This window comes from Triturus cristatus, chromosome 6 (assembly GCF_964204655.1).
Source record: "Triturus cristatus chromosome 6, aTriCri1.1, whole genome shotgun sequence".
Classification (NCBI taxonomy): Eukaryota; Metazoa; Chordata; class Amphibia; order Caudata; family Salamandridae; genus Triturus; species Triturus cristatus.
Genome location: NC_140589.1, coordinates 1,327,973,776 through 1,327,985,916, shown reverse-complemented (window position 1 = coordinate 1,327,985,916; position 12,141 = coordinate 1,327,973,776). Strand labels below are relative to the sequence as shown.

The 12,141-nt window shown below is 42.2% G+C and overlaps 1 protein-coding gene across 1 annotated transcript in view; it reads left to right on the top strand.

Moving 5' to 3' along the window:
- Positions 1 to 12,141, top strand: part of EIF4A3 (eukaryotic translation initiation factor 4A3) — an 82,922-nt gene that overhangs the window by 56,733 nt on the left and 14,048 nt on the right. The window contains exons 9-10 of the mRNA XM_085612326.1: positions 5,590 to 5,705; positions 8,074 to 8,181. Of these exons, the coding sequence (XP_085468452.1) occupies positions 5,590 to 5,705; positions 8,074 to 8,181 (224 nt within the window). The remainder of the gene's footprint in view (positions 1 to 5,589; positions 5,706 to 8,073; positions 8,182 to 12,141) is intronic.

Below are 12,141 nucleotides of genomic sequence, written 5' to 3'. Positions count from 1 at the left end.
TGGCACTTGCTTGTCCTGCAGGCTTGCACCGTCCTTGTGAATAGGGGCAGCAGTGTCTTTCCCTTTCACTCAGTAAGTACGGAGGGGGTGACTCAACATATTTCTCCTTTGTTCTCCCAATATTCTTGCCAATATCTAAGCACCATACCAGTGAGCAGATCGTTTTAGGATAGGCCATGTTTTTTCAACCCTGTTTGGTGACACAAATTAGTGCTAGGGTGGTAGATGCATAAATAGCTCATAGCGGAAAATGCAGCTAAAATGCTGTGCCGCAAGCGACACTCATTATGTTCTATTATTGCGATTTAAAACCAGGAGGGGACTTCTTCACATGGTGATTGGTGGCTGTGGATGTCAAAAAGAAATGTTTCTTCACATCATGGGAATTCTAAAGGTTGATTTAGTTCTATGTCAGTTTTTCATAGTATTAGGGCTCTTCTTTGGGAGATGGGGGGAGACCAGAAGTGCAATGACTTCACTTTGTGATTTAGAAATCCTTTAGTGGGTATTCAGGGAAAAGTTGCACAAAATGAATGTCTCCTAAATGTTGATGAACCGCATGCTGTGTCTCTGGATTCAGTAGAGAACATTCAATATGTTCTGCGAGTGTTTGATTGTACCATGACTTTATAAAATGAAAAGCACAGATAAGGAAAATAGTACAGTTAAAAGTATGATAAAGAAAGGAAAATCCAAGGTCCTAAACCCTGTGGGCCGAGGTTAGTGCCACAAATGTCTTTATGTGCCTTATGCTAGGCTGAAGATTTGTTTTCAACATTGTACTTCATTGCCAGTGTTCTTTTTTGGTGGATGCTTTTGTTGTCTTAGTACATTTTAGAAGTCTTCAGGTTTCTTCACCCAAAAATGTTACTGTCGTGAAAGAGGAAAGGGAACTGGTATGCTTGTTTATTTTGATGTAGCCACTGCCTTAATCCAAGGGTGCTTAGAAAAGATGCCTACTCCCTCAAACAACAGAAATGGTCCAGTATATAGCCTTAGAAAGTCTATCCGTAAAGCTAACTGGCCAATTGAGATTCACACATTTAAGGGAATTTGTGGGTACTTTTACTGTCTGTGTGTCATTTATCCAGCCAACTATCACCATGAGGTTGTAGAATCCAGCTGCACAAGCCTAGGGACCAGATGATCAGCCTTCTGGCTTATATTGGGAACAAATAAAAAGGTCCCCAGCAGGTTCTCCCTAAATGACCTAAAATGTTATCGAAAATCTTTAGGACTGGCTATCTGTTTATGCTGTTGCAGTAGACCTTCATTTGTTTTAGGTTTCATCCGCGGAGGCTAGGATCATCCACGGCACTATAGAAAGGCACCGCTTCATTAGTGGCCAAATCTTCGATCCTACAAAAATGGAGACTCCAACCTTCGGCCAATGGGAACATAGTATGAAACAAGTGGAATCCACAGAAAGGCTCTACTCCCGAAGAGTAGGTGCCATAGTGAAGTTTTGTAAGATTTGGGAAGGGATTAGGGACACTCCTTTAGGGGGTGAAAGCCATGTACACTGTTAGGTTCACGATTGGAACCATATCTAGGATCATGCATAAGCAGTGTGTGACTTTGGAGATGGGTACTAACAGTATCTATTTTATGTACAATGATAGAATTGTTGGGATTAATTATACTGCAATATTTTGTCTACCTGTGATTATAAATAAATACATTAAAAAAAACTAAACTATAGGATAACGCCAGTAGCTACTAGTCTTCATCTTTGTTTTGAATTTTCCATCAACCTGTAGATACAATACACTCAATCAGTTCCATACAAAAATTCAAAGAACCATTTCAAACGTATATTCAGAGAGCAAGAAATCTATTTTTTTTAAATAAAAAAATAGCTCCCACTCTTTGAAATATGAAATGTTGTCTGGAGAGTAGAATTAAAAAGCTATACACTTTTCACTTTCCGTCACCGTTTTCTCCATGCTCTTTATATACAGTTTGCTGTACTATAAAAAAATAAAACAATCTGTCTCTCTGCATTTGAATATCAACAGCTCTCGTTTATTTCACCTTCTAGTCCAACAATAAAGGTTTCAGCCATTTTGACCTTAATCATATTACCAAAAAGAAACCAAGAAAAACAAGTTTAAATTATCTTCAAACTGTACCAGTTTTCAGTCCCATAACTCTTCATTAGTGGCTGTTAATTTTGTAGTTTAACTACTCGACTGTAATATTCCTAAATGAAATGTTAAGTGTATAGAACAACTGGCGTAAAAGGGACAATTCAGCATAATTATCTTTTACTTTGTTTTTAATCCTTAAAAAAAACATTCCAAAACAGCTGTCTAAATTAGGTTATAAAGCACACATCCCTTCAATTTCAGAACCTTCCTTAGGACATCTATCAAGATAGAATGATACTCGGTTGCCCAGGTATTAGACCAAACTTAGGCCCACTGTAAAACAAGTGTTAGTGAAGCCCCTTCTGTTACATCCTCAGTCTCCAGCTCTAACTTTAGAAATGTTGATGGGTCCATTTCGGCAATAAACAGATATTTATAACGGAAGATTGGGCCGTCGATAGACAATTCAAATTTACATACCTCTCATAGCTGTGTAAGCCCCATGTGGGGCCGTTGGTCAGATTTGGATTAGATTTGAACTGTGACTTACCAGTAACAACAACTATGAACAAGATGCCTAGGACAATAGTTTACATTATTAAAGAATCAGCATGACTTGCTGTAGGATAAAACTCTGTGCCAGAAGTGTGTGAAGACCAGCTGTTCCCTAATCCCTCTAAGTTTAACAAAATATTAGTCTGGGTACACTTTGAGCAAGGGACACAAATACTGCACCTCGTCAGACTCAATTCCTGAAAGTGATGAAGCTTCTTAGTAAACCTACATGGCCTTACTACTCCTGTGTAGCTTGGGTGGGTGGAGTGACCTCTTGGACTGTGGTCAGTCACGGTCCACGCCACGCATGCCTTTCCCCTCAGCTAATCCTTCCTTGTTACTCTGGCAGCCAGGTTTTTTCTATTCTCGAGTAAAGAAGTAGTGCGATTCACGGACTCTTCCTAGACTTGGCCCTGTTTCTGTTGAGAATGGAAACAAAACAGAGGGTTTTACTCCCTTTCACAGGTGTGCAATCCTCCTCTTCCAGTCAACAAAGTTGAAGCCAGCACCGAATGAATGAGGTCAGTGTTGCAACTCCACATCCAACAATTTGTTCTAGTACTTTTGATTGCTCTGAAAGGCTCCTCTGACATTGGAGGAGCATCTTCCTGCTGTTACTGGCCAGATTTGTCAGGCTTCTAACCCTCTGTCTGAACTGAGATCAGTTGGAACTTGCTGAGGTGTGCTGTCTGTTGGCGTTTTTTCAGAGTGCTATTGCCAGGGCAGATGGCCACAGCATAGAAGACAGAGGGGCAGTAGGGAGTTTCTCTCAGGCAGGGGAAAATGGATACTGGCATTAAAAGAAAGTCCACAGATCTTTGTCCACCCACTATGAAAACCGGAATCTGAGAGGCAGGATATGTACATGCTGGCTAGGATATTAGAGATGGTAACCGCCAGCACAAAAGAAGACTATCTTGGGTCCAGTGGACCCCAGAACTCAGCACTGTCCTTTGCCACCTTTCCCAACATACCATAGACCTCTTCAACATGTCCCAGACACGACCTGTGCCCCTGACTAGAATCATACTGCATCCTCGACCGATAGAGCAGTAGCAACTTTAACTTCTAATGGGGGGTATACTTTGGAGTGATTCCCTATAGTCCACGCAAGATCTGATGTTAACAATCTTGAACACGGAGCACCTCCAGTGGGCTTGACTGATTGTCAAAAAGGATCATCCTGAAAGGTACATGGACAGGTTTGCATAGCGGAACGAAGCTATACACAAGGCTATGGTTACAGTGGGTAAATAACCTTTTCTGATTTCATGTGGCTACCCTGTAAATCTTGCTTGATTGTGGCTCAAATTGCACACACTTGATTTAAAACAACCTGCCTATTCTCTCGTCCACTGTTCGTTTGACTGTTCATGATTTATACTGCTGAGGCCAGAGGAATCTGAAGGCATGTGATAGCTGCCTTAATGGAAGATCAAGTATAGGTGTAGTGTTCTAGTTGCTAAAGCTCTTCTTTTTGCGAAGTAACCATTTCTCTGGTCTTGCCAGTCAAAGATATAGGAGTCTTAAGAGTCTCTTAGAAGTTAAATATGTTTTTGGACAACCAACTGATCCCTAAATGTCTGGTATTTGTGAACGTGATGTTTTGCAAATTAGGACAGATTATTTCTGAGACACATTGGTAGTTTACCCATAGATGAGCCACTGAGACGAGCATTGTTGTTTGTGTTGCATTTTTTAGTTTGTTGTTGGGTCGATTTGTATGGCGCAACTTATCACCTTTGAGTGTATCCATGGGCTGGAGTAGGAACGTAGGTCAGGCGGAGCTCCTAGTTGAACAGCCAGATCTCCAGTTTTTGTGAAGTTAAGTAGCGGTTCTAGTTTGTTGAGGGAGTTCATTCTAGGTCTTGGCAGCGATGTAGGAGAAAGAGTGTCCTCCTGACTTGCTTCTGCGGTTGCAGGGACACGTGCAAGGCCTAGTGAGGCTTAGAGTATCTGTCTGGTTGGATGGTAGAGGTGAAATAAGTTGTTGAGGTACGCAGGTTCAGTGTTGTGGAGGGCTTTGTAGGTGTGGACGGGTAGCTTTGATTTGGCATTTTTTCTGGATGCATAGCCAGTCTACTTCTAGGAATTAGGGAGTGATGTGAACGCTTCTGACGACGCCCAAGATGAGTCTGATGGCGGTGTTTTGGTTAGTCTGGATGCTTGGAGTGAGCTGGTTGAAGATGCTGAAGTGGAGTGTATTGTTGATGACATACATTCATAATCCATTAATGCCAAACTGTAAACAAAATGAAATGAGTGTAGTTGAGACGGTCCGACTTTAAACTCTGCTTAAGGACACACTGTGGCCTTAACTTTGTCTCCTGCAATATTCTTTTCTGGAGGCCTTGAACTTTCTGATGCTGTATTTTTCTTTTTGTTGTAGAGTTGACCATTTCAAGTATTTAGCTTTGTGGGGCTTGTAAGAATAAGTGGTTCTTCCTCCTGGCGTCTTTCCTTTTCACACTTATGAATGTTCTACATTTTCTGTCATTTTCAGTAAGATATTAAGCTCTCTCCTACAGTTGATTTTGAGTCCTAATCTTTCATTCTACTATACAGGGACTGTAGATGGTGTCTGCAAGTGCATCTCATGATATGTTGTGTGATCTGGTTCTCTCCTTTCTCTGATGGGGCCCGCTTGAGTTTTACCCTTAATAGGCACGCTTGTGTTCCTTTTGCAGGAAAACTATTTATCTTCAAACACTTTCAATAACTGGTGTTTTAACATATACTCTTTAAAAAATATTCTGAATATGGTTCTAAACATAGAACTAAAAAGCGCCCTGGGAATGTTTTTGCTTTTTTGAGGTTTTTAGGTTGGGAATGCGTTGAATTTAGTACATATTAATCGTTTTTAATTTCTCTACAAAGCAGATGTCTATCCACAAAATGTACAGTTTTCTTATGTTTATCTGTGGCTTTTTGGTGTATGTTTCAGGTTGACTGGTTAACTGAGAAAATGAGAGAAGCCAACTTTACAGTCTCATCAATGCATGGTGACATGCCACAGAAAGAGAGAGAATCCATTATGAAAGAATTTCGATCTGGTGCAAGGTACGTATGTTTCAAGCTGGAATATTTAACGGGAGAGTAGAGAATGCTAAAATCCTATTTTTATCAAATGTACTAGTTTAGGCATCATTATTTAACTTTGAATGCTTATCAATTTTCATGTCAGTGGTTTGAGCTTATGTAGTCAGCTCTTCTGCAACAGAATCTTCTAAAGAAATTCTTGCTTTTTGTGTACCTTTTAACATCCATTGCAGAATCGGAGAACACTTTTAGTTGGTTCACTTTTGAACTTCTCTATTTTGTTTGCTAGTGGTTGATCTTAGTAACCTCGATGCTCCCACAATCACGGCTACATTCACTCACCTGTAGCATCCTAGATTCCCTTTTTCCTCAATCATAAAAGGAATTTTTGCACTTAATGGTCTTAGGCATGAGTTATGTGGCTTGGTAGGTCTCTGGCGGTTCCACATTATTGAAATAATCATTAATTCTAAATCATTTTTTTAATAAAGATGGTCATATGATGTACTCTGTCCTGTATGAAGCAAATGATTGTGAGTTTTCTAAGACATGAGTGCGAGTGAGGTTTGGTATTCGTGCACTTTAGAAGCTTAACAATCAATCAGATCTGCCATTGTATTCTTCAGTAACTCTTTATCAAAGTCTGAAGAAAGCCAGAGTGTTGTGTAGAAAGTGTCAACATTTTAAATCCTTTGTATTTGGGTAGCTCCACTCACTTTTAATCTCCTGAGCTTGAACCCTGCTTTCGCGAATATTTACCTGCTCTTGTAAATATGGTTACATCTTACATTTCATCAAAGATAGTCGTCCCACAAATTATCGGTGTCGTCAAAGAATCTCGAAGTAGAGATCTCGATTACGACAGTGATTTTAAGAACTTGTGATGGGGCATTAGAAAATGTATTTGCAGAGACAAATTTCTGTGGGAGAAGCAGAAATATCTATTATGTTAGAGAATAATTTCTTGGGACAATTTTGCCAAGCTTATATGGAGACCTAAAACAAAAGAAAGTTAATATTTAAAGCTTGGTGCTCGAAAGACTTGGTGGTGGCTGCTTAACCATAGTTGGGAAGCTGCTTAATAGGTTTGAATTCTGTTTTGGCGATATCCCCTTGGCGATATCCCCTTGGAAACATTTTTACTCCGGATGGGGGAGAAAGAAAGACACTTCAAAGCTGGTGTAATGGGAAAAGTTGCTTCAGTTATTCTCTGCATCTTTCCATCCCAAGTTATCCATACTCTACCCACAAGGGTATTGTTATTTAGGTCCTTACAATGTTGAAACTCACCCGCTTCAATGCCTGAATGCTGATAGTGCATGCCCTTATCACGTCCACCTGAAAATCATTTTGTATTAAGTTATGATGGGATTTGTATTTCCTTGAGCTAAATTGCTGATTTTAATTCTGTTGGGTAAATTGGAAAATTGCAATGTTAGTTTTACCTATTAAAGCTTACTTGGGCAGTGAGTAAGGGAATGAGAGGGCTGAAGAGTGGGAGGAGGAAGAAGTGTTGGGGTAGAGGATTGGGATATGCTCTCACTCTTTTAAGCCCCACCATCTCTTATATTTTTACGACTTCTTGTGAAGAATAGCACCAACACTTTATAGTATGTGATTAAGCTACTATATCTGAACACCAGTAAGGCAGTGATGATGCTTCCTATGATTTATAATCTATTAATAGGTTTGGTATTGCTCACACTTGGAGGTCACGTTGTGAACCTTTATACTGTATAGTCATTTATCACGGGCGCTAGCCCCTTCCAAAGGAGGAGTATTAAACGTTTCATCTTGTGTTCAATACATTGAATAGCCAAGATGTGTATAGAAGGTGGATGAAAATGCCTTCCACGAGGCTGTTGACAGTTTAGCACAGATATTTGGAAATATAAAATGCTGTAGGGTGACTGTCACTTGTGATTTCTCGGCAACTTGTCCAAGACGTTTTAGGATTCAGTGATGAAAGTGGGAAGCTTTTTTATGTGATGTCTGTATCAGTCAGATTGGTTTCATTAACATCTTACCACTATTCCTCTTACTGCCCTTATAACACAGTGGTCAATCTGCATTGATTATTTTTACAAATAAAAGGCCTCTTGTTGATGTGCCCTTGTGAGGAGTCCATGATAGTTGAACACACACAAATGGTTAAATGTGAATGATTTAGAAGGCATAGTGTGTTTTGCTGCCTTTGAAGGTAGTTAATTCTGTAAGAGGTTAACACAGTTTCCAGGTCGAATTGCTGTTGGACAGTTGTAGAAGAAATTGCTTTTACTTAATGTGTAGTTAGCATAACTTACTATGTGCTTTAGAGTTTGAAACAACGGCCTTAATTAGATCATTAGATATTGCAGATTTGTATATTTGGTTCACTTTGTCATTACAGCCGGGTGCTAATTTCTACGGACGTCTGGGCCAGAGGATTAGATGTTCCTCAAGTGTCACTAATCATCAACTATGACTTGCCCAACAACAGAGAATTGTACATACACAGGTAAGGATGAATATTCTGAAATTACACCTGATCTTACTAGAGTTGTAAAGGGAGGCAATTGCCTCTAGGAAACACGGGCTGAAGAAATCTGAACTAAGTGAAGAAGCCATTGTCGAGTGTTCTTGTAGGAAAGTGCCCCTTTTTGACATAGTCACCCCTACTTTTTGCCTTGTAAACAGTTTTTGACTGGAAGTGCACTGGGTTCCTGCTAACCTGGTCCCCAGTGTCAGAGCTTTTTCCCAAAACTGTGTAATCGTCCCCTCAATTGGCAACATGTTTAGTACCCTTTGTAAGTCCATAGTAAATGGTTCCCTGGTACCTAGGGCCTGAGGCACTAAAGAGGGTCCCTAAGGGCTGCAGCATGTATTGTGCTGCCCTAAGGGACCCCGCACCAAGCATACTACCATTGCAAACTGCGTGTCTTGGTGCAGACAAAAGTAAAAACATATGTCTCACATCCCTGTGTGCCATGTCCCTAACCTTGTGTGTAATATTTGTACGTCCCCTCTAAAGCAGGCCTGACCATCCTAAGTCAGGGTGCTGAATAGTACATGTGAGGACATACTTGCATGGGCAGATATGCCCCTGTGCCTGTCAGTCCTATTACTGCCAGTAGAAGTGACCAGGGAAGCCCTTTTAAAGCATGTGCTGGACAATGGTGAAAAACGAGTTCCCCAGCAAGATGATGGCTTCACTGAAAATAGTGGTTTGGCATCAAATATCTCGTATTGATAAACCCACACTGATTCCAGTGATAAATCTAACTATACATGCACCCAGAGGGGTGGGAAAGGTCTAAGCCAGGACCAGCAGTACACCACGAGTGGCACGGGGGGGGGGGGTGACTGGGTGCAAACCCGCTTCAGTAGCCCAATAGGTTTCTATGGAGATGGATCACTGCAAAAAAGAGGCTGCAGGCTCTTGCTGGAAGTTAATTTGGGTTGAACCAGTAGGGGGTTCAAGTCTTGGAATGCTCGGGAATGGAGGGACACCTGGGGTCTCAGGGGCAAGGTATGCAGAGGTGACTTTAGGCGTCAAGTTTTCTTACCAGTAGCAGTCAAGGGGGGCCTGCGTGCAGAGGCTGAAGGCGGCGGGGGGTCCACGAGGGGTGAAACTGATGGACCTGAGCTCTGGAGGCAGGGGCACCTGGTTGACACTGTTGGCCACTTCACTCTGGCCAGAGCGCCAGGTGCAGTGGTTGCTTAGGTGTCTGGTTTTGGCGGTTCTGGGGGCTTCAGAGTTTTTCCTTTGGAGTTCCTGCTGGGTGCAAGAGAACAGGTCCACTGTTCACAAGAGGTCTTGGGTATTTATCGAAGGTAGGCAGTCCTCCCAGATTTCTGGAGTCCTCACCTGCAGGACTAAGGAATGCAGACAGGCCGGTAGGTTTGGCACCAGGTCAGCTACTTCTCTACGCTCTGCTTTTGTGGCCCTTCAGTGTCCTCCCTCTTCTTAGGTCGTCAGGAACTGCTTCTGTGGTGCCTTGGACTCCCCTAAATACTGAATTTAGGGGTGTTAGGGGAGTGTAGGGCAGTAGCCAATGGGCTACTGTCCCTTGGGGTCACTACGCCCCCTATATGACCACTTTATGTTGGAAGTTGGCATAACCCTGCCTCAGAATTACTAAGTATGCCATCACAAAGATTGCTACTTTTGAAAGATAGTGTTCACCTCAGTTTAGCTCACCTTAGGGGTGGTACTAGCCTGGGGATGGCACACCTACCTGACTAGTTAATTTTCCTGCTTGTCCATGTGCCAATGGGGCTCTGGACAAGGGAGTCAGTTTCCTCTCCTGTGAGGGGGAAATAGATTCACATTTCAAGGGCGGCAGCTCTTTGCAGCTTGCCAGCCTAGGAAGGCTAATCAGCAGGCCCTCCTGTGGGAGTGGGTGTGACGCCCCCTTTCTGGACAGGCTTTTGTTCTGGGTCTCCTGAGAGCAGAAGGCTCTCACCCTTGGTGGTCAGAAAAGTCTCGGGTTGCAGGCTGGCAGAAACAGTCGGGGAGCACACCAGAGGCTGGTAAGCTTTCAGGGGGCACCTCTAAGGTGCCCTCTGGGGTTATGTATTGATTGGTACATCAATCACTGGTATCTGTGTGGGTTTACGAATATGAGATGTTTGATACCAAGCATCCCTATCTTTAGAGAAGCCATCATACATCTGGGGTACTTATTTTTATCCGTGTCTAGCACATGTTTTAACCCTGCTGTGGGGGTGACTTACAAATATTATATGCAGTGTTAGGGGACATGGCACATAGGTATGTGGACATGTCATCTTTTCACTTTTGTCTGCACCAAGACACGCAGCCTGCAATGGCAGCCTTGTATGTGCTTTGTGAGGGATCCCTTAGAGAAGCGCAATTCGTGCTGCTGCTCGTAGGGACTCTCTTTAATACCTCAGGCCTAATGTGGTACTGGGGTATCATTTACTAGGGACTTAGAGGGTGCCAAAGGTTTTTGGGGTTTTTTTTTTCCTTTTTTTTTTTTTTAATTTAAACGGAAAAAAAATGTATCCTCATTCGCCAATACCCATAACGTGCTGACCGTCTATGCATTCCCCTATATCGATAGGCTAGGATAACGTGGGCTCCTCCCTCTGATTCTCTTGATGCTTTCAGCCCATAGCCTAGAGGGGTATGTTTTCAGACCAAAGAGCACTACCCAACTGTTATTTTGGGGAGATTAGGTATCGTTCCACTCTTGGAAGACCTTATGGGCTCTGGGAGTGTCCAGTAGGCATAATCATATACCGGGGGGGGAGAAAAAAAAAAGCAAGTCCCAGTATGCGAGCTTTTTCCTGCTACATTCTCTGGCCATATCCATTTGAGATGTTTCATATAGAGCAGTCAGCCAATCAGAGTGGGTAGGGGGGGGCGGAGACTGCCCAGTGCTTACAGATTTGTCTTCTTGCCAGATTGATTGAATAGAAGAGAAAAAGTCTGGCTGGACCTAGTGTCTGGGTATGTAAGCCGAAAATTATTAATTTAATATCGATTGTAATTACCGTCCCCAAAATACTCTCCAATGTTTTTTGTACTTCTTCCCAAAATGACTGAATGGAAGGGCAGTCTCTGAACATATGAAGGTCCGATGCCTCAAGGAGACCGCATTTTTGGCAACTAACTTGTGTATTTTTACTAATTCTTGATAGTCTGAGGGGGGATAAATATGCACGATGAGCCGTAAATAAATTATTCCTCCTCAACCATGCTGGTTTAACTATGTTGAAGAGGATTTTAAAGGATTCCTGCCATAGATGGTCACACTGTTCATTAGGCAGCGAGCCGCTCCACAGCTCATCAGCCAGCTTAATTTCCCCATCTACCTCCTGTTCTATGGCCCAATACCAATAAGAAACTTCTTTTTTACCTACTGGCCTTTCCATAAGCTGTTGCTACAAGCTAGTTCCACCACCTATAGATTTTCCCTTTTTGAGCTGGGATTGTACCCAACTATGTAGCTGGATATATTTAAATTTGGAAAGATCGCTACCCACTACCGTTACTAGATCTTCCCATATGATAAATATTTCATTGCTAATTAGATATCCCCATAATTTAATTCCAGCATCTCTAAGTGGGGTAACCAGTCTATCTCGGAGGCATTCGGGGGAGCCTGGAGAGTCCCAAAGTGGGGCCAATTTGGAGAAGTAGCCAAGACCAGTCGCCTTCCTTAATGCTGCCCACATCCTGGCAAACCCCTGCAAAACTTTGAATTTAATTTTCTTAAAGAATTTTTGATCGCCAAATTTAAACATAAACCCTTCCGGTGTCAACCCCGCCCCTTTGTCGCTTGGCGTTTTCAACAACATTCGAGGCCTAATATTGTAAATCCGGTGAAACCAGCCCCCCTTCTCCCTCCTTCGTCTTAATTTCTTCCATGCAATTCTAATGGATTTGTATGCCCAGATAAAAGAATTGATCTCCCCTTGGAATTTTCATATGATGTCTTTATCAAAGTGG